The sequence below is a fragment of the Tachysurus vachellii genome, chromosome 14 (genome assembly GCF_030014155.1).
Source record: "Tachysurus vachellii isolate PV-2020 chromosome 14, HZAU_Pvac_v1, whole genome shotgun sequence".
In the NCBI taxonomy this organism is placed as follows: Eukaryota; Metazoa; Chordata; class Actinopteri; order Siluriformes; family Bagridae; genus Tachysurus; species Tachysurus vachellii.
Window position 1 is genome coordinate 15,511,158 of NC_083473.1, and position 21,152 is coordinate 15,532,309.

At 39.0% G+C, this 21,152-nt stretch overlaps 1 protein-coding gene across 12 annotated transcripts in view; it reads right to left on the reverse strand.

Annotated features, from left to right (window-relative positions):
• Positions 1 to 19,702, reverse strand: part of tjp1b (tight junction protein 1b) — a 38,579-nt gene extending 18,877 nt beyond the window's left edge. For 5 of the 12 annotated variants that reach the window (XM_060886669.1, XM_060886668.1, XM_060886658.1 and 2 more), the window contains exons 1-3: positions 19,245 to 19,701; positions 1,998 to 2,057; positions 853 to 977 (exon numbers count right to left, since the gene is read on the reverse strand). In XM_060886669.1, coding sequence (XP_060742652.1) covers positions 853 to 977; positions 1,998 to 2,057; positions 19,245 to 19,271 — 212 coding nt within the window. In that variant the 5' untranslated portion in view covers positions 19,272 to 19,701. Of the gene's footprint in view, positions 1 to 852; positions 978 to 1,997; positions 2,058 to 19,244 lie in introns of all 12 variants that reach the window. The other 7 variants (XM_060886661.1, XM_060886659.1, XM_060886665.1 and 4 more) reach the window with 4 other exon arrangements.
• Positions 19,703 to 21,152: the final 1,450 nt, after the last annotated feature.

Sequence of the window (21,152 nt, forward strand, 5' to 3'; positions counted from 1 at the left end):
TTGCCTACAGACAGTTCCTGCGAGTATGTGATGCTAAATTTTTGCCTAATAATTTATGTCCTGAAAGAAAAAAAAGTCTCTCATGTATGCCAAGTGTGTAGAAGTTTCAAGCAGGAGTTGAGCATTAAATTGAATTTTACGTTTAACATCAACACCCTCTGGGTTCAACAGAATGTTTGATCAGGCAAATCATGACTGATACCTTTAAATTTGCTTCTTTAGTCATAAATAATGCATTAAGAATAATGTAGCCTAGTAAGAAAAGCTGTTTTTTGCAAACTGCAAATCTCAATCATGCAAAGATGCTTGCAAAACAGATGTCAGTCTCAAATAGACCTGTCTGTGTGAACACAGACCAATGGGCACATTGTTGGTGTAGAAATTGTATTATATTAGCAAGCACTGTTTTCTGGAGGCAGTTGTCTTATTTAACTGACTATATTAAGGCTTAAATGTGTGTTATATGAGACATAACGTACACTATCGGCAAAAGGTCTGGGCAAATGCTCATAAAATTTATATTTTACATTAGAATAATAACGCAGACATTAACGCTATGTAGTACCATAAGGAATTATGCATTAAAATGAAAAAAAAAAAACTCTTCTAGTTTCATGAAAAACATTCACTCAAGAAGCTTTTCTTTTTAAAAAAAAAAAAAAAAAAAAAAAAAAGCACTATTTATACACAAGCGGACAATAGGTTCACTATATACTTTGACCATATAAACATATTTCAACCGTAAACCTTTATTAAACTGTGTTTAAGACAATTTAATGTAGTGTGCTAAAACTTTTAACAGGTAGTGCAGGTTTACAATAAGAGAATGTATAAGCTAGAAAACTGTCTTACTGCAGTAGGCCCTCTGCTGGCCCTCCCTTGAGCACATCAGAGATGACTATAGACGTCTCTCCGCTCTGGAAGTGGGGGTTGTCCCTCCCGCCTGAGATGGCAATTCCAAACCCAAACCCTGGAGCCTGCAGAGAGGAGTCCAAAAGGTTACGAGTAGAAAAAGAACATGCTACACAGACACAAACTTTAAAATGTTGCACAATTACGTTTTCATACACGCTACTCAGCGACTGCATTTTAAATCAGGTTTTAGCATCATGTTCCACAATGAAGAGCTTTAAAGTGGAAAACTGATGATGCCACTTAAACTTGTGTGTGAACACTGAGTCAAGCTCATGCTGTAGACTAGTGATGGATTTAAATAAGTCATGCTGTGCTAAAAGTAGTTTTTACTATTGTTTAAGTAACATGTAAAGAGCAAAATGTATTTTTCCCCCTTTATATGTGGCGATGTTCTTCCATGACATTTTCCTCTGGGTGAATCTAATCAAATTGCTTTCACTACACTAATTATACCTTATTATTACTTGCTACACCTTAGGCAGAGCCAAAAAGCAATGAATAGCAGGTCATTTGGGATCCTCTGTGAAAAATGTTTGATGATTATGCCTTCATGATGTGCTTTCATCATGTGCTTTTATTATTTATTTTTGGGAAATGTAACATTATTGTTGTCTTTTTAAAATGCTTAAAAATAAATAAATAATAGCTAAAATATTCATTTAGGTTTCAATTTTAATTTTCTATATTGTGAACAGTTACATTTCAGTTTTACTCTCTGCTCAGATCACCAGATCAGATCACATGGGAAAAAAGAATGCAAACTGGAGAGAAGGTAAGATAAAGGAAAGGCAGTGATGATCAAGCACATACAGAGAATAATGGCAATACAAAAGGCCTTATAATGCAAGCAGGGACTAGAACAAAAGGAAGATATTGCTACCAGTGACAATGTGCAGAAGCCTTACTTTACACAGTCCAATTCTCTGAATTAGAGACATCAATGGTACTTTATAAATGACCTTGACTAATTTAGGAAACTGTTCAAATTATGGTTCAGTGGAACACAAGAGCTTGGATCTTTCACAATATCATGTTAAAGGAAGAAAACAAAAATCGAAAAACAAAAATGAAACAATACCCACCCTGTGTAAAGTTACTGTGTGCTGCTCCCATATCACCGTCTCCTCCATTGCTGCACTCTGCTTTAGGAAAAAGAGAAGACAATCAAAGCATAAGTTGAGATTTACTTCCAAATTAACATCCTGCACACCCTGAAGGGATGACGTGCCTTAAAATACACTTGAAACTCAGCAGCAGCGCAGCATCGGAATGTTTCTAAACTAGTGTTTGTGTTTTCCTTGGGCTCCTATTAGCCGGTGCATGACTACATGATTTCCCCGAGAGTCTAAATGACCTTGATGTGCTGCACAGTGATGGGTTCTTTTTGCAATGCTATTCTTCCTTCCTCACTTATACTGTCTACACAATGAAAAGAAATCAAAAGGCACATTTGAACATTTATTTATTCATTCATGCATTTTTGCATTCTTTCTGGAAAACAACAGCGTCGTTATATTATAGGACATTATGGTTAACCAACTTTAACATAATTCCACTATTATTGTATAAACAAGTGATAAGCACAGCAGACTTTAGCATGAGATGCTCTGAAAAGGACAATATGCCATTAATCCAGTCAAAAGTGGCAAGAGAGACCACTAAGGCCAGTCAGAAAGGATGAGCTGGTGTCGTTTTAACAAGGCCTGTAGGCTGCACCTGGCAGGATATCCACATATTAAGTGGTGCTTAATGTCCTTCTCTTTTTCACATGCATACACACACCTGCACTCCAATGAACAGTCATCCCTCATCCTCATCTCTACACGTTTGGGTTTTCCCAATATACATTCTAGGTGACAAGTGAAATTTACATTTGTAAGACTTCAGTTAGCCCAAGAAACAAGCAAACCATATACTCTCACCTAATAATTACGATATACTGCATATCAGTATACATGAAAAACCCTTGCAATCTTCAGCTTGTTGTACATTCACATGAATGAGTTCATAATCAGAGAGGAAGTCTTTAGTAAACACTTCCCTAATGTCTTCCTTTGGCATTGTTTAAACAAGCTAGAAGTCTAAAGGGAAGCTTGTGATTGCAGAGTGCAGCATACCTCAGGACAATGGGATAGCTGTGACTGAACTAAACAAACAGAAAGTATGCAGGTCTTTTAGAGAGCTTTAACTAAGAACCTCATCTGACAGGAGCTCATGCATCTCTGTGACGGATGAGTTTTTAGACCTTCATCTTAGCAGTGGGGTTGGGAGGATTCAGTGGGCATTTCTGCCAGGCAGACATTCCACACCGCAGTCCATTCCTCTGCGCCTCTAACCCAAACACAATTACTTAGCCAGTCTCTTTCTGCCATCTCTGCAACACAGCGCCAATAAAACCCTGGCAGGAGAACAGGAGAAGACTGCACAGCTTTACCGTAATTTAACAGCCTCCAGTGGATGTGGGCGATGAAGTAAGATGGATAAAAGTAAACGGGCCTTGCTAGGTTAAACACAAATTTCTCTTTACCCTTCTGGTGACTGCTGTACTTTGAGGATAAAGGCAAACAAATTTCATCTGATAATTTTGAGGTCAACCACACTGCATCTTAAGCAGCAGCTACCTTATTCAGTACAGAAAAAAGAAAAAGAAAAAAAAAAAACAGATCTGACTCCCATGACTGGCAAACAAAGCTATAAGTGTCACGGGAGAGAGGAACGCCAACCATCCTACTTTCAAAGGTGGGCCAAGTATGCTCATTAGACGCCCAGCTGGGATTGCTGTGACACAGCCATGACACAAACCTGAGTCACTTGTGAGCCTTTATCCTAATATTAAAATGTTATTCTATTGCCCATCTCACTGTCCCGATAAAACAAGTGTCTGAGAAAGCATCCTTCCTAAATTATCCACGGTACGCTCACTCTCATTCAGCTGCTTTCTCGTATGAGGTGAGCACACTGGCCAAGTAATCTCATTCCGGGGACCATTAAAGCGCAATGAAGCATCAGAAATGGAGTATTAATTAAAAAACAAAAATTGTCTCTACGGGGGGCACGGTGGCTTAGTGGTTAGCACGTTCGCCTCACACCTCCAGGGTCGGGGTTCGATTCCCGCCTCCACCTTGTGTGTGTGGAGTTTGCATGTTCTCCCTGTGCCTCGGGGGTTTCCTCCGGGTACTCCGGTTTCCTCCCCCGGTCCAAAGACATGCATGGTAGGTTGATTGGCATCTCTGGAAAATTGTCCCTAGTGTGTGAATGAGTGTGTGTGTGTGTGCCCTGCGATGGGTTGGCACTCCGTCCAGGGTGTATCCTGCCTTGATGCCCGATGACGCCTGAGATAGGCACAGGCTCCCCGTGACCCGAGGTAGTTCGGATAAGCGGTAGAAGATGAATGAATGAATGAATGAAAAATTGTCTCTAATTTCTAATTCAACAGCAGGTGAAAAGTTGTGGGAAGCTATAAGTGTGGGAAATGTACTGAATGAGGAAACAACTATTGTTTCACCAGAGTTCTGTAGGACATGGAGATTTTTATTTGATTATTAATTTCACTAATATCCATCTAAATAGACTTGTTCATGACTATAGCCTGTAATAAAGAACAAGTATTTTTTTATACAGATGTAGGCAGAATGGCCCAATTTCTGTACGTCTAAAATCACCAACTTGCTTTTTAAGGATGCTTTACGGAGTACTGAATTTGAAGACCAAGGTAAAAGGAAAACCGAAAGCCAAAAATTAAGTTCTGATATGAACGAAAACAAATTGAGAGTCTAGTCTAGTCTAGTGAGAGTCAAATTACACACAGACACACACTTGCACACAGACACACACGCACACAATGCATTTTAGGCTTTTAGTATTAATTAAATGGAAAAGTATGAACATAGGATTACCAGTAAATATAAAAGAATGTTTTTGATTACAGTTTTAACCTCAAGAGGTTTTAGAGTTTTATATGCTTGCAATTAAAATCATCTGCGCGCGTTGGAGCTCAAATCCTTAGGAAAATACATAGGATTCAACTCATCCTACCAGTCTGAAGAAATCTCTCATCCTCGTGGTCTTAAGGAGCAATGGAGATGTGCGCACAGAATCCCGCTTCCCTAGCTGTTGTCCTCGACGCAGGTGAGTTCTGAATCTCCTCTAGTTCGGCTCTCCATGAGGTACTGAACACAAATTCGGCAATGCTAACATTCCGTCCTCGGAAACACAATTCAACTCACTCCCTCCCTTCGTGGGTCGTTCACGAACTCCTTCGCGGTCCACTGGAGCAAGGAACAGATTTCCAAGCTCGCTGAAACGCATCTTTAAATCACTTATTTTTGTTTTAAACTATTTTCCCGTTGCCTTCTGCGAACATCGGCATCACATGTTTTCTCGATTTATCCTCGCTCTCCTTCTAAGCTTCCGGTCTTACGTAGTACACTCCGAGCATCATGGGACAATAACAAACGAAATATACCTGGATTTTTTTTTTTTCATCTTATAAATGAACTATGAATATGTATTTAAAACGTTAAAAACGTGTGTTTTAATCTTACCGTTATAGGAAATAAAACGTGATCTAAATGATCTAATTATAAGGTAGTAAAATACATTAAATGACTTCACGCATTAATGATAAAATACATTCTTATAAATACAAGACAAAGAAAAAAATATCATGATTGCTGGATAATCAGGTTATTACACTCTCTCCCTACCTAAAAAAAAATGTCATGCCCTCATGGTTTGGTAGATTATCACATGATGTAAACCTCACCAAAATTATTAAAGGGGGAACTTATCCACTTGTGTAAACAGGAAAACCTATTTAACTGTAGGGGAAACAATACTATTACTACCTGGGGTGTCATAGGTAAGTCTAGAAGGAGCTTTCCTAAGTCTTTGAGATCTTCCAGTCTTACGATCAGTCTATAAGTCATCTTGAGAGTCAGGTTCTGTATCAGGCGTTATAGTTTCTTGAGTCTGTCTGTGTTACTTGCCTCTTGTAGGTCAGAGTGTTCAACTGTGCCAGTTCTAGTCTCTTCTCTGTCGGCTTCTCGCTCCTGAACAGGTTGTAACTCTGCAGTGTGATCTTCAGGTTGAATATCACTAAAACTGTCACTAAAACAAATTCCACGCATGTGAAAACATGCCTGGCAATAAAGCTGATTCTGATATCAAAATTCAGACTGAATGTTTCCGACGTTTCTTTATCTGTTAGGGTATTTTGTACTGCGAATGGCATGTCATACCATAGCCCAACTTCTTCCTCCTCTGAGCCAGTGTATTCATCCTTCATGTTCTGACACTTCAGGGTTTTCGAATAAGTTTATCATCACCTTTGTTCTTGTTTTGTCTTTTCTTCTGCCTTATTTTTCTCCTTGGGACAAGATCTGGGTTTCGCACTGGATCCAAACATACTTTCTGCCCCAGGGGCAAAATATGATTACGATGGAGGATTTTGACAGGTCCATTTCCATCTTTCGGTCTCAGCTGAAACACAGGTACGTTGGACATTTAACTTTCTGCAACATGAGGCGTTGAAACCCAGCAGTCTGTGCAGGATAGTGACGTTCGAATGGAGTTAGGCTGCAACTAATGAAAGTGACTGGTCTGAGCCCATTTACCTCGGTCTTAGTATAAAACTCCTCCTAGTCCTTCTCAACTAGCATCAACGTGTAGCATATAGGGTAAATGGGGATTTGCAAAGGCCAGCACGAGAGGGTCAGTAAGTCTTCCTCAAAACCAGCCTCGCATTTGTCGTCCCACCGACAACCAAATGGCTCTGATGGATTGAGGTAGGTTTGTTCCAGCTTTTTCTTGGACCTTTTCACATGAGGTAGGTAACCGGACAAAAGTTGGTTCAGAGGAAAAGCAACTTTGGAATAATCTTTGACAAAGCATCTGTAATATCCGCAGAATCCCAGGAAAGATCGTAAAGCAGTTACAGTGGCTGGTCTGGGCCAAGTAGTGACTGCTTCTGTTTTCTTTGGATCTGTAGACACTCCATCTTGCGACACAATGTGGCCAACATAGGACAAAGATGGTTGACAAAACTGGCATTTGTCTAGGGACAGCTTAAGGCCCGCCTCAAAGAGGAGTAGTTGGTACTGTAGTATCCACTTCGCTGAACCATTTGCTTCCATTTAGACAAGACCGTGCATCTTCGATTTTAGGCACCGTGTACTGATCAGTCATAGTGTGCCTGTTTAGTCCACACACATCCGGATCTTGATGTTTTTATTTCGGACGACTACTATAGGGGATGCATACAGACTGCGTGACTCAGTGATTATGCCAGTTCCTTTTAGTTCTGACAGTTGTCTGAGCGCTTCGAGATCCGCAGGTGGCGGACGACAAGATCCTTCTCGAAATGGTTTGTCATCATTCGTTTTGATAGCATGTTGCATGCTGCATGCTTTTACTGCAGCCTACATCAAACTCATGAGTAGAAAAAACATTGCTGCGTTCCATCATTTTGTTGATTAATCTTTCTTTCCATTTCTTAGAAACAGGTGAGTTTCTGAAGTCGAAAGATGACGGGGTCAGTTTCTTTGAGGGCTTGAGATCAGTCTCTTTATTGAAGAACTTTTAGTGTCCAAGACAGTTATTCTTCTGGAACTTACAGCAATGGCTGATTGCAGTTCAGGTCTCACTAGGAGTTGATCAGCGAACCTTGGTTCTTCCGTAAGATCATCAGATCATAGCGTCATACGTAAGATCATCAGATCATACATCATAGCGTCTCTTTATAGACATACCGCGTATGAAATAACTATCTATGTAACCATCAGTAAAAAATGCGTCTCATATAGCACGTTCATCAAGCACTTAGAAACACTATAGCAACAATTAGAAGTGTCATGGATTCTACAAGATTTCCGACACATTCCTTTGAGATTCCTTTGGGTCCATATTGACATGACTGCACCTGAAAAATCTCAAGGAATTGTATGATGCACTTTCATGCTGCAAATTCCATAATCCTGTTCTACCACACTCCAAAGGTGTTCTACTGGATTCAAATATGGTGACTGGGAAGCCACTAAAATACAATGAACTCATTGTGATGTTCATGAAACCAGTTTGAGCTGATTTTTGCGTTGTGACATGGTGCATCATCATTACTGAAAGTATTTATTGAATGATGGTAAACTGATCACGACACGATGATTTTGAGGTATTAAAGTGCCCAAAGTGTGCCAGGGAAAGATTCCACACACCATCACACCACCTCCACCAGCCTAGACTGTTGATACAAGGCAGTCTGGATAAATGAGTTCACGCTTTTGGCACCAAATTCTGACCGTGGTTTCAAAAAATTAATAAAAAAGCTAGTAGTTAAATACTTATAAGTAACTGCACTGCTTTGCTTAGATTTAATAAAGATAATGTATTAGGACACTGATTTCATCAATGAGATCTTTGTGATGATGCATGAATGATTACATTCCCTTGACATTTATATGGAACAAAATGACTGGAGTATAAAAAAAATAAAATAAAATAATAATAATAATAATTTAATGTGGACAGTCCCATATAATTATGCTCAAGAAAAAACATACCCGAATAAGCATACTAGTCAATAGTGTTTAAAAAACAAACATACATAGCAATAGAACCTATATTGCTCCAATCTTATATAACCTAGCAATAGAAGCCACCATCTCACACTTTTGCTTTTTCACAGTTCCAGAAAACCAGAAGGCTTTAGTTGCACATTTAGTGAGGCCATTCAGCTTCTACTGTAAACGTAAGCCAATCGAGATTTCCACAGTGTAGGAAGGAGCCTGGCACAAGTGTCAGCTGACAGCTCTCTCCACTAAGGGGGCTGCAGGCTGAGATTGAAGCAGAGCCATTTGGGCCCACACACACAGATGGATCAGACAGCTGAGTGCAGCTCTAACGAGAGACTGGGGCCAAGCACACTCTAAAAAAAGGCAGTTGTCAAAAATCAGCTCATCAATAATAGCAAAGCAGATGGGATGGAAGAGTTATCACATCAGCATATTACTATTTGTGTGTTATTGCATTATATAAACTCCCTGGCCAATTTAATAGGAACACTTGTACACCATTCATACAATTATGCAGCCAGACAAATTTAAATGTAATATTTCTCATTTACATTCTTACAATTTTTTTTTAGATTCCTGTAATCTAAAAAGAAAAGGATGCTTTGTGACCATGTCCATTGTGAAGTGCTATTCTCATGAAATTGAATTGAACCATGTACCATCAGCCTGAATGATCAGAATGGTTTGCGCCGACAGGAAGGCCGTGGTGACTCGAAGAATTCAAAATAAATTGACTACAATGGTTAACAGAAATACATCTCAGAAGATTGAGTAAGTTGGGCTACATCAGGTTCCACTCCTGTGAGCCAGTAACAGGAGTCTGAGGCTACAGTGGACACAGGAACACTAAATCTGGCAAAAAAAAAAAATTATATATTTATTACCACTTCAAACTGATTTTATAAACTTTTTTATAAATCTCAACTAGTCAATAATGGAATTAGAGAATCATATTACTCTAATAGGACAACAGTTTGCACTATATTTACATAAGCAGAAAAGAGTCAGTGAACAGTCAGTCGAAGAACAGTAAGAAAATAAGCTTTAACTTTAAGCCAGAAGAAAATTTGATTAGGTATGATGTAGTATTTCGAAACAGAACACCTGGATCAGAGAACGCTGAAGGTCTTGACTGCCATTCAGACATGTTATACATTCCTGTTGAGTCCAGAGAAACTCAGCAGTGGTTTAGCCAATCGGGTAAATAATGTATCTATAGGTTTATAGGGTGTAGATTTCTCACTACACATTATCCCCACCGCGACATGTTTAGTTATGTTCTCTTATCCTAGAATGGTTTCCAAGCACTTGGCCTGAGATTGGTACAGTCCCACAGCATATTTTCCCCTCTCCCCAGTGGTAAGCCTAATGGGGTGGCAAGAGTATTGGACTTCCCGTGGGGAAAGATTGCTGTTTAGACAGTAAAATAAAACTATAAAAGATAGAAGCTTTCAAAAACACACACATGCACACTGTGCCTTGTTTGTTTGTTTACCTTTACAGCATATACAAGCTGTAAAAAGTTGGCTTTTATTAGTAAATGCTCTTCAATTATCACAGTATTTTCCCATCATTGGCAAATGCACTTGGATCTTGGTATGGATCTTGGCTGCCTGTCAAAATGTGATCTCAAAGCATGACTCAGGTGGTCAAAGACGTACAATTCCGTCATATATATTTAAATTCCGTCATATATATTTAAATGATTTTCTGTGCATGCAAAGGTCTTTGTTATGCATGAGTCGCTACAGTGAGATGCAGTAACATTTTGAGCTAATGATGAGGAAAATTGTCAGTTTAAGCCCCTTAGCTATTAGGCCTTTAACCCTTGTTCAGCTGTATGTGTGGCCTATAACTCGTCTCAGTCACACATTGTGTTGGATAAAAGAACTTGGCAAATGAATAAATGCAAATGACAGTAGAAGCTGTTTAGTCATTATCAAGTTACAAAGAGCTATGACAGTATATTGCGCACTGTTTATCATTATACTTGCATAATGACAGACAAAAAGAGTTGGTCTATCCATCCATCCATCTATCCAGATTATTTGCCTAAACCAGCATTTACCTACACAGCTTACATGTTTAGACAAAATCTAATTCTTTATAAAGTGCAATAGCGGTTAAAGTGTGAATTGTGACCAGCCATTTTTACCAGCACTGCTTACAATGTCAGATATTACTGATTCATGTACAGAGGAGAATGAACAAGTGCCCTAGTTTTAACAGAGAGCCTAGCTGCAGAACAAGGATTTACTGTCAGCAGAGGAAAATGAATACCTTCAGACACCAAATAACTGTGTCACCATGAGGCATCTTCAATCAAGATTTCACTGGTCAGATGTTCTACTACAAAACAACGGATATGTTGATCAGTCATAACACAGAAACAGCAGCATCAATACTTCTACAATAAAAAGTGTAAAAACAGCCGACCTGCTGAATATAGTACAAAGAGGTGCACTTTAAAACACACTGTGTATAGTACTGCAGGCTCTCCCTCATACACACAAACAACCTGTAAAACATGCCGCTTTTAACGGAAAATGGGTGTCATCCTGCTGACGTATGGTAAATGTCCACTAGCTAGGGACTAGAAATGCTAGTGCTAGAAATCCTAAGTGACAGTAGAGGTCATAACATGATACAGGAAGAATGGCACACTAGGGGATACTGTGACATTAAGTACACACATATGTCCATGTACATACGTCAACGCTTCTCTTTTCTAATTATTACACAGACAGCTAGTTTGTAGTTCAGCATCAAAAACAAAAAACTTCTGCGATATGATGTTGGACAACAAAGGTCTATATGAACGTACAAGCCTAATTACATGGAATCGTACCAACTGCATTTCCGGCTGATAAAATTAGATTGAGCGTAGTGAGCAACAGTTTTTACTCAACTATCTACTTACAGCAGTTTGTGTCCTCACCACAGAAGACTCATCTCTACCTCCAAACTCCCACACACCTTCCAGTGGAGGATGCCGCAGGTTTAATTGTCCACTGACACGAGCTTCATCTTCAGTAGAAGACCAAGACTTTCAGTAAGAACAACTGATTTAATCCCACATTTGATTGCAACTCAAAATAGCTCCACACTCTCTCTTCCTACACAGGCATATAATTTTTTTTTTTTAAGATCTATCTCCATCTGCACCTATGTCTCTTGTTCAGTCTCTTTCTCCTCTCTCTCTCTCTCTCTGTCTGTCCCTCCCTCCCTCCCTCTCTCGCGCGCACACACACACAAATAAATCCCAGCGGCCTGGCAGCATTCTGGAGTGTGCATAGAGGGAGGGGAGCTGCAGTTGTGCTACACTGTAGACCTCTGTTCAGTAGGAGCACAGATCCATCTGCAGTGTAAAGTGCTGTACTGGCCTTAACCCTTACAGTGCCATGAGAGACAGTTCTTGTTACACTCAGCAATAGTCATTCTAGTGGTTGCAGAGAATTAATGGAATGGAATCCATTACATCATTTTAAATGAACTCAAATCTGTCTGAGGGAGAATTTTACAGGTTCCCCCACATACAAGTGAAAATGATTTGATCTAAATTAAAAGGACAACAGGACATCATAAAATGCGTCAACATCACTGATTCGGAAGCAGTGACATATGCATATCACACCCGGTTGGGAACTCCACTGACATACAAGTCCAATATGCTGCATAGCGAGGTTAACACAGCATGGTTTCCTTAGAACTTGTGCCAAGGTGGCTTTCAATCTAGCTTGGTCTCTAGTGCACAGACGCACAAACAGCAAGAGTCCTTTTAGATATTTTACATACAGGTGAACCAGCTGGGATAAGTAGTCTGGTAGCTGCTGTAGATCATACAGGGATATACAGATCATCAATCTCTCAGAGGTGTAAAGGTCTGGAGTGACAGAAATGGGGTCTACATAACTCCAAACACACAAACACATACACACACAGCTTGTCTACAAGCTTTCTGGCACACAGTCATCATGGAATGTGTGTCACTACCCGGGCTGGGAGTGCTGACAGATTCCATGCGCGTTTTCTTTTCCTGCCTCTCTATATTGAAGCCATGCTGACACAGAGCAAACGTGAACATGGACCACATCCAGTGTAATAAGCAAACAAGGCGCTATAGAATGCTAACAATTGTGTAAACATGTAAAGAGTGTCCTGTATATCCGTGTTTATCTGCAAACCTGCGCCTAAGGAAGGCAAAAAAAGTCAGTCTTTGCTCAGAGCAGAGATCGGAATTTGTAAATATCAATCCTTTAGGAAAAAATATGGAGGAAATATATCAAGCTCGGGTGAAGCTGCTCTTCTATAGATCGGAAGTCTATAAATAGCCCTGAGCTGCTGATGCTACGATACCTTCAATAGCAGATAGGCAATGCGTAAAGCTGCATATGGAGAGGATGAAGAGCATGCATGATGAAGCTTAAATCACATCAACATATTTTACCTTGTACCAAGGTCAACAGTGATGACCAGAACTCTAGTCTTTGTCACACTAGCAATCATGTCACATTATTGATCAAGACTTGCCATGAGATTAGAGGATGTCTAACTTTAGTTCACTTAATATAATGCAATACATTAACCTTGGCTTTCCGCTCAATGATTAAGACGGAAAAAACGTTTAAAATCCAGCAAGTGTGTAAGATTACATACTTTTCTAAAATCATGAGCAATTCTTTCCACACCTTTAGGAATAATGAATGTTTCGTTAAAGGGCATTAATAATACACTAGCTATGCTTATTGATGCACGCTGTGATCCCCCTGAGAAAGAATCCAGTGGAACAAGAAGGACCACACTAGTATTAAATCCTGCTCTAGAGCTATAACTAGGCATAGCATTACTCACACACTGCAGGTAAAACCAGCTTAACATGCATAACTGTGATGCCTTTGCTTTTGTTCCAGAATGTTCGAAAACCTTACACACGGCAAGACACAAAAACACACAAAAAAAAACCCCTGCTTTAAGCCAGGTTTAGAGCCGACCAGATCCGGCGTGCTTGTGATTTATTTTGTAGGGTCTGTAAACACCCTGTTGAGTGAAGCTTCAAGGACGTACATAATGAGCCCCTTAACTGTCATGCACAGGGAAGCAGGTAAATGCAGCATGTTAAAGCTCGAGCGAAGATAACCATTTTATTTGGGATATTATTACGCTAATCAGGTAAAACATTAATTCGGTTTTAATTTAATTAGACTTTAAGAGTTTTACAACTGAGAAGATGTAAAATAGAATAATAATAATAAAAAATAAAATAAATAAAAAAAAGTCACCTGTATACTTCACTGAGCTCAGTGGAGATGTGCTGATAAGCAACATTACATGCAAAATCTCTCGTTCCCCACACATACACACATTACTCTCAGTGATGTATGAGCTGACAAAAGTATGAAAGGTACCTCACCTGATATATAGACAGCAGGGATCTCGTTTCAGTAAGAGAGATTAATGAGAACATAAGATCAATCTTTGGATTTCCTGTTCACATCTGTACACAGGAGGTGTAATGTCATGGCGTGAAAAAGGTTTCTCACCTTGCATCAATAGACAGAAGATGAAAGGAAACACTTAATTCAGGACACAAAATTTAACTCACATCCTCAAGCCCTCATCATCATCATCCAATACATCAGGCTGCTTTGGCGAGTAATGTGCACAAGAATTTGACTAATCAGTTACTTTTTTATGTAAGTGACTAATCGGTTATTTAAAAATGATTCTGAATACAATGCAAACCTATTTTTCTTTGGCCTGATGTAAAATAAAATAGAGCGTTTATTACATTTAAAATGCATGTCTATGCCACAAGGCCCGGCTCCATTGCTTGGTTATGTTTACTAAAAACACTTAAGTGGGAACCAGTTTGTTAGACTGCAGTGAAGCTTCACTTTCACAAAGTCAAGTGTGGTGATATTTTAATGGACATGAAAAAGACCAGTTAGGGCAGGTGTAGACAGAAACAGGAGAAAAAAAAAGTGTACCTGCAGTAAAAGTTTCAAACAGGTCTACAAGGCACCATATAGGAGTTCTTACACCACTATTCTACAGTGTATGCAATGAGCACTGATGGTGAATAGAAAAAACCCCACTTAAATGTGGTAGGCTGGAGGTGCTTAATGAAAAGAAAGAAAAAATAATAAATCACTACTATTAAAGGTTTGTTTGCCTCACTGGACATGCCCACATCTAGCTGCTGATGGTTCTATTACTCATGTCAGCAGACGTAATTCTCTCAGTTAAAAATGACGAGTCTCTGTTCATTTAGTCTCTGTGATCTGTATGCCTAAACACTCCTTTACTCTAAATTACTCCACAAAACTGACTCTACCTTTAACTTCTCTCTGTAATGCCGTTTTCATAACTCTGTGTATTAGTGGGGTATAAATTTAAAGTAATATACATCAGGGGAAAAAATACAAAAAGAACCTTTTCCATTTCATCATTATTCTATTTGTAATTATTTTGCATTTTGAGCAATAGCAATAACAATATTGCCATCATCATCGCCATGAATCATACCATTCAGCGTAAACAGGCTCCTGACCCACTACAATCCTGAACAGGATGCTAGTCAGTAGCACTGTGACCCTGATGGTTACTGAAATCATCTCTAAACGTAAATCTTTATACGTTGTTGTACCAAAAACAAACAAACAAACAAAAAAAAAAAAAACACTTTTATATTTCAGACTTCATTTATCGTAACTCCATAACATTTTCCACCAACTTTTGTTCACAACTCATATTTGGTTCATCCCTACAGTCAACTAAACTAAAATTAAAAGAAGACTTTCTTTGACTTTCTTGATCATCAAACAAACCTTAGAAAGAAATGCTGGCAAACTGGTAGCTGGTATTTAAGTTAACTTGTAATACTACGATAGAAAGTCTGAGACAAGGCTGTGTGTATGTGTGTAGATCCATGTGCACCATCTGTAAGGTAAAACCATGTGTACACACCATAAGGCCTACGTCCTGCTGACAACCAGCTAGGTAATACTACACCAGCCAGCAGGAAATACAGTCTTCATTAGTGCCACGTGTCACTGGTGACCTATGACCCCAAGAAAGTCATCAGCGCAAGGTGTTTGTGAACGTGGGAAGAGGAACACACCCTGGGAGCAGCTAGTGAATGTACAACCTACATTTCATACTAGTATGGTCAGCAAAACTCCCTCCCTTTTGCTTACACGGAAAGACGGATGATGTCAGAGTACAAATGGGAGTGCAGGAAACAAGGAGGAGTTGTTAAAAAAAAAAACAACAACGTATGACTGCATATGCTTAGTATGTGGTTTTACCCCCTCTGAAGAACCACAGTATCTGTGTGTCACACGTCTTTGTTTATCTTCATAGAGTCCAAGAAACTGGATACTCATGTCCTTATCTTAAACACGTAAAAAGTAACATGTGAATCTGCTTACAGCACCAACCCATAAATAGTCAAAATGCAAATGAGAGATTTTAGTCACAGTTGTACCCGAGATGATGGGGCACGTTTTAACTCTCTCAGACATTTGCATACCTTTGTGTTTTGCATGTTGCCATTTTTGACAGTTACATCAAGCATCACATTTCCCCAAACTCAGCAGACCTTTGGCGGCAAAAAACACTATATATGAAAATATGAACGAAAAAAAAAAACTCCTGCTGACAGAACAGGAAAAGCTACTGATTAAATCTTACATTTCACAGCCACGTTCAGCAACATTAACACCATAATATCTGTATCTAACATCGAGTTCCCCAAATGTGCACATGCTTCAATAGCTAACACCTCAGTAATCATCTCTAAACTCAAACTGTTTCATAAAGGAAGAAACAACAGAGAGCAAATAAGAACACATCATTCTTACCCTCATCATGTTCTCTAGAGTCCATTTAAGTGTTTTATAAACTACTGAATGTGTTCTTGCTTCACTGGAGGCACTGAGCTCAGAGCAGCAGCAGCAGCAGCATCATCACTGAAAACACTATGACGGCTCTATTTTGGGATCTCATGTCTCAGCACATCCATTTCACTGGATTTTCATTCCACTCAGATTGTGCAGAGGCATCATACAATGCTCTGAGATTAGGCGATCAGAGTTAAGCACTATGTAGGAACACTTATAGATTCTTATAACAAACACTTATAACTTACTAAAATCCTAACAGCTGAACTGGTGAACAACAAAAGAGAAAGCAATTGATTATAAAAATGTCATTTTGCTCATTTCAGCCTAAAAGAAGAGACAGAAAAATTAAAGCTTTTAAAATACAGATACGTCTGGATGCTGATGTGCTGCACATTTTCAAATAAATAAATTGCGCATCTGTATGTTTCTCACAATAAAAGGCACCTAGGCTGAAATAAATGTTTAGGGCTGATACAACCACAAATAACCATTATTAATGAAATTGCACTTTATAATATTAGAAAATATGGCTTCTAAATCACTTGTTAGTCGGAGAAAATGAAAATTTCAACTATTGAAAATTTCGCTACAAAAATCACTTTTTTTTCAAGCAAAATAATAATGATGTTTGGAGAAATAATGTTTCCCAGACTGGTTAGAAGAAAATAAAAAGCAAACGTTTGCCTTTTCCCTCTAATCTGCCAACCACATAAATACTCACATTTTTTAGGAGATTATGCATAGTGGGGAACATTTCTATTGTCCCACCCCTGACTCTCACCATGTATAAAAGAGAGATTAACTCAATCAGCTCAAAACACATGCAAACTTATAGTTGAATACTTATTTGTCATTGACCAGCAGACAACTAGAAAACCTTTCAACAACCAGAAAACAAACTACAACAAAAATAATAATTAAACATAATTTTAAGTAAAGCAAGTGTATAATATACCTAATCAGTCATTAGTCTTTGGGAATCCTACCTCCTGCAGTACACACAAGGCTTAAGCACTTTTTATTAGGTGGATTCATTTGTTTGCACAAAAAACAAAAACTTTCTGAACCAGGAAAACAATGGAAACAATGACATAACCAAGCACCATAAATTCCTGTGTCGTATATTTCTCCTCCTTGCTTCACACAGTGAACACCATGTCTCATAGCCAGAATAAAGCCAATCACTTGCTGAGGTTTCACTGAGTTCGCAGCAACACAATTATACGCTTTAGAAATTTTGTTAGAAGCAGATAAATCTGTATTAACGCACTTAAATAAAGCATGATATACATCGGCCAAACAAAACAAAACTGGGCAGCTCGTTGGAGCGTTCACTTGCCTTGTTCACCTTAACTGCAAAATAAATAATATTAATGTAAAGAAATTACACTGTACCTTCTGTAGAAGTAGCACAATAAAAAAGATGAACGGTTTCAACAGGAAAGAGTATTTTCACTCAATTTATAATCCTCACATCAACATGACAGTGTATACGCTAATCTAAGTTTAATGCACTACAACTGCTGTTTCCCAGTTTTATACACTGCAAGTGAGGAAAGTTTGAAAAATTTCAACAGTTTGCATTATAAAATCTAACCGATTTCATTACAGATTAGTACGGCTAAATATAGGAAAGTTAAAAGTTCAATTCACATGTCTGTGTTATTCATCTGCACGGCTTGTATACACCGTTTCCTCAGGGCCATAGTGCAAACAGGCAACAACCACACGAGGTGCAAATACACAACAATGTGTGACATGTTTTCTGACAAGTGTTTTGTTCTCTTATGATGGCCAACAGCATCACAGGAATTACTCGACATGTTGGAGGGATATCTGCTCCGGTTAAAAAGATCACACATACATGAGCAATAAAAAATTAATCCAGCTCACGTTTCACAACTTGCAATGATATAGATTAAATGTAATACATGTGGAAAAGGCTCTATGCGTCACCTGGACTAGGTTATTGGGTGATTAAAACAAATAGACAGCCTACAGATCATGACACACAGTGGATCATTGATAGGAAGGGCAGGTCAGACACTTTCAGCCTTCCTGAACTTCAGCTAAAGTTTCACCCGAAACACAAACACGCCCATGTTAAATAACACTGCGTTTCATAGTAGGAGGAGATCCTTCACTTCAAAACAGTTTCTGCTTGGCTGTGTGGTTAAAACTCATCATCACAAATCTACTCAGGAAAAAAAAGCCAACATATATGTAATAAATAAATAAATAAATAAATAAATAAATAAATAAACACCTGCTGTGTGTTTTACTAGCTAGATATTCACCCCTAAAAACTGTTTTTCAAAAGTTAGTTAACTAGTCAGTGACTAACTTTTGTACTCGACTTACCAGCAACACACAAGTGATTTCTGTAGCTAAATATTAATGTAAACTAAACTCAAAAAAATGAGTCTCCGTATTGGAAATATTGCATTTGTGGTAAAGTATCCGTGAGGTGACGAATTTAAAACTTCAAATCGCAACGTTAGTTATTTAAACACCTGACGTGAGCGTCGAAAAAGGTTAGCTAGCTAGTTTCTCACCGCGAGGACGATGTGTGATGAAGTTACTTATCGTCACATAGACTATTATGTAATATAATATGTCTGTACGTATTTATAGACGTATTATCTGCGTTACCTGTTATTCCTAGAGTCAGTAGCTAACGCCAGTGCTAGTTATACCGACCCCAGTCTGAGGAGGCAGCCGGCTAACTAACGGCTGCTCCTGAGACGCCGTTGATTTGATGCTTTATCTTGCGGTCGTTGGAAATCGAATCGTGATCGTGTAACGTTTACATTATAAAAAGGTCCATATTAAAACCTAAAGAGAAACAGAGCGTTACCTTAGTAGATGCAGCCCTGGCAGACATTTTGTTCTTCCTTCAGCTCCTCGAAGTTGGTGTAGCGTTTATAAAACACAACGAGCTACGTTTGCTTGTTCAGAGAAAAAAAAAAAAAACAAAGCGTAAAATGTTTGGTTTCCCCCCCCGGCCAGGTGCCGCAGCGCCGGGCTAGAGTTGATAACTCAGCCGCCCTCTGTGGCCGGAGAGCAACATGTCAGCCGCGGTGTAACCGTCCAAAGTTCCCGGTGAGCTCCTTCTGTAGCGGACCGGAGCAAATACGCTATCGTTAACGACTAAATGTAATCCTTTCCGGGTGGAACTCGTCCAAACCAATATATTCAAATCTTCCTGACTGAAATATCCTTTCACACACGCGAGAAAAGGCGCTTTAACGTCCTCCGACGCTTTACCGCTGAACTGCAATGGCAGACACACAGGACGGCTCGGCTTTTCTCATAGCGCCGTGACATGTCTGTCAGGGAAAGTCCATTCCTTACTCCAAAGGGGGGGGAAACGAAAATCAAGAGCGCAAAGCACGTCTCCTTACTGTAAAACCTATCTATGGACGGTGACGTATTCCCAATATTAACACAAACTGCAGAGCCAGGTTCAGCTTCCTGCTCACATGAACACGACTGAACGAATAAAGATATCGATGTGAAAATGTGACGCCGCATTCCGAGTGGGAGAAATGATTCAGTCCGTACAACGCACGAGAGCTTTACATGGAAGCTCAGTGTAACTGTAAAGTACTGTAGCAAAGGCAACTTTACATGTGGTTGTGACCATCTAACCACACAGGAAACCTCAGCCTCTTTCATTTGCCTCTCTACTCAGTTTCTGTAGTATTCATGGATTAGGCTCTCTTGTGATGCATGAGTGAAAAGAAATAGTGCTATTTACAAGTGAATAACATGTGTATTACCACATGAATGAGAATTTAATCCTCTAACAGAATATCTATATATCTATTAGTACATGGATTCTTTTTGAAAGTTTTTTAATGCAATTTTCTGTTTCAATACTGTAAACCGGTATTAGACATGTTTTACACCATGAGCGTTCATAATGAGACAGATCTGACATGTGGACAGAGGATACATACATCTTCTGTTACAGCAAGCCGCCATCATGCCTCTGATGTTTTGGGTAAGGTAATAAAATTAGATGGCAGGGAGTCGGCTCGGTTACATAAAGGTTGTCAGGATCGGTGTCAAGTATCACACAATACTTGTTTCTGGAGTTCTGATATTGTTATTGACGGGGAAAAATCTGTGCTAATTTAAAATTTCAGGTTTCCATTTTGCTCGTTCAACAGTTCTTTCGGAAAGGAATCACTATACCTGAATATGGCAGAGTAAATCAACCAGCTTTACTGCAGACAACTGCGTAGGTATATAATGGACCCATAAGCAAGATACACAGCCCCATAAGCCAGAAAGCATTTAGCTTGCATCCAAACTGTTAAGCATAACTCAGTTTGATGCTGTATGGCAAAGCAAAAGCCTTTTTACAATTGTACACAAAGAGATCAATGAGGAATTAAGTAAAACACGTGTCCAGTTGTTGCGTAGTTTTGTAAATTGTGCCTTATCCTTATACCAATGTTGATGGTGTCAGATCTATACCGTCTCTCAAACTCGTTTACGCCATTCCTCTGGAAGCACTGTCAGTGCCCTGGCCTGCTTTTCATAACACAGGCTATTGTATAACAAAGCTAAATTGCATCTGACATCACAATAAAAAACATACAAGATCCTCTGTCCATCAATCTTAGGTTTCAACAGCAGGCTTATGTAACAGATCTGATAATTAACAACAAAAGTACAAATGGGATGCATTCCCTATTATAGCTTTGAGGAAAAATAACAAAAATAGCTAGTGTTGTACTGCAGCATCTGGTGTTTT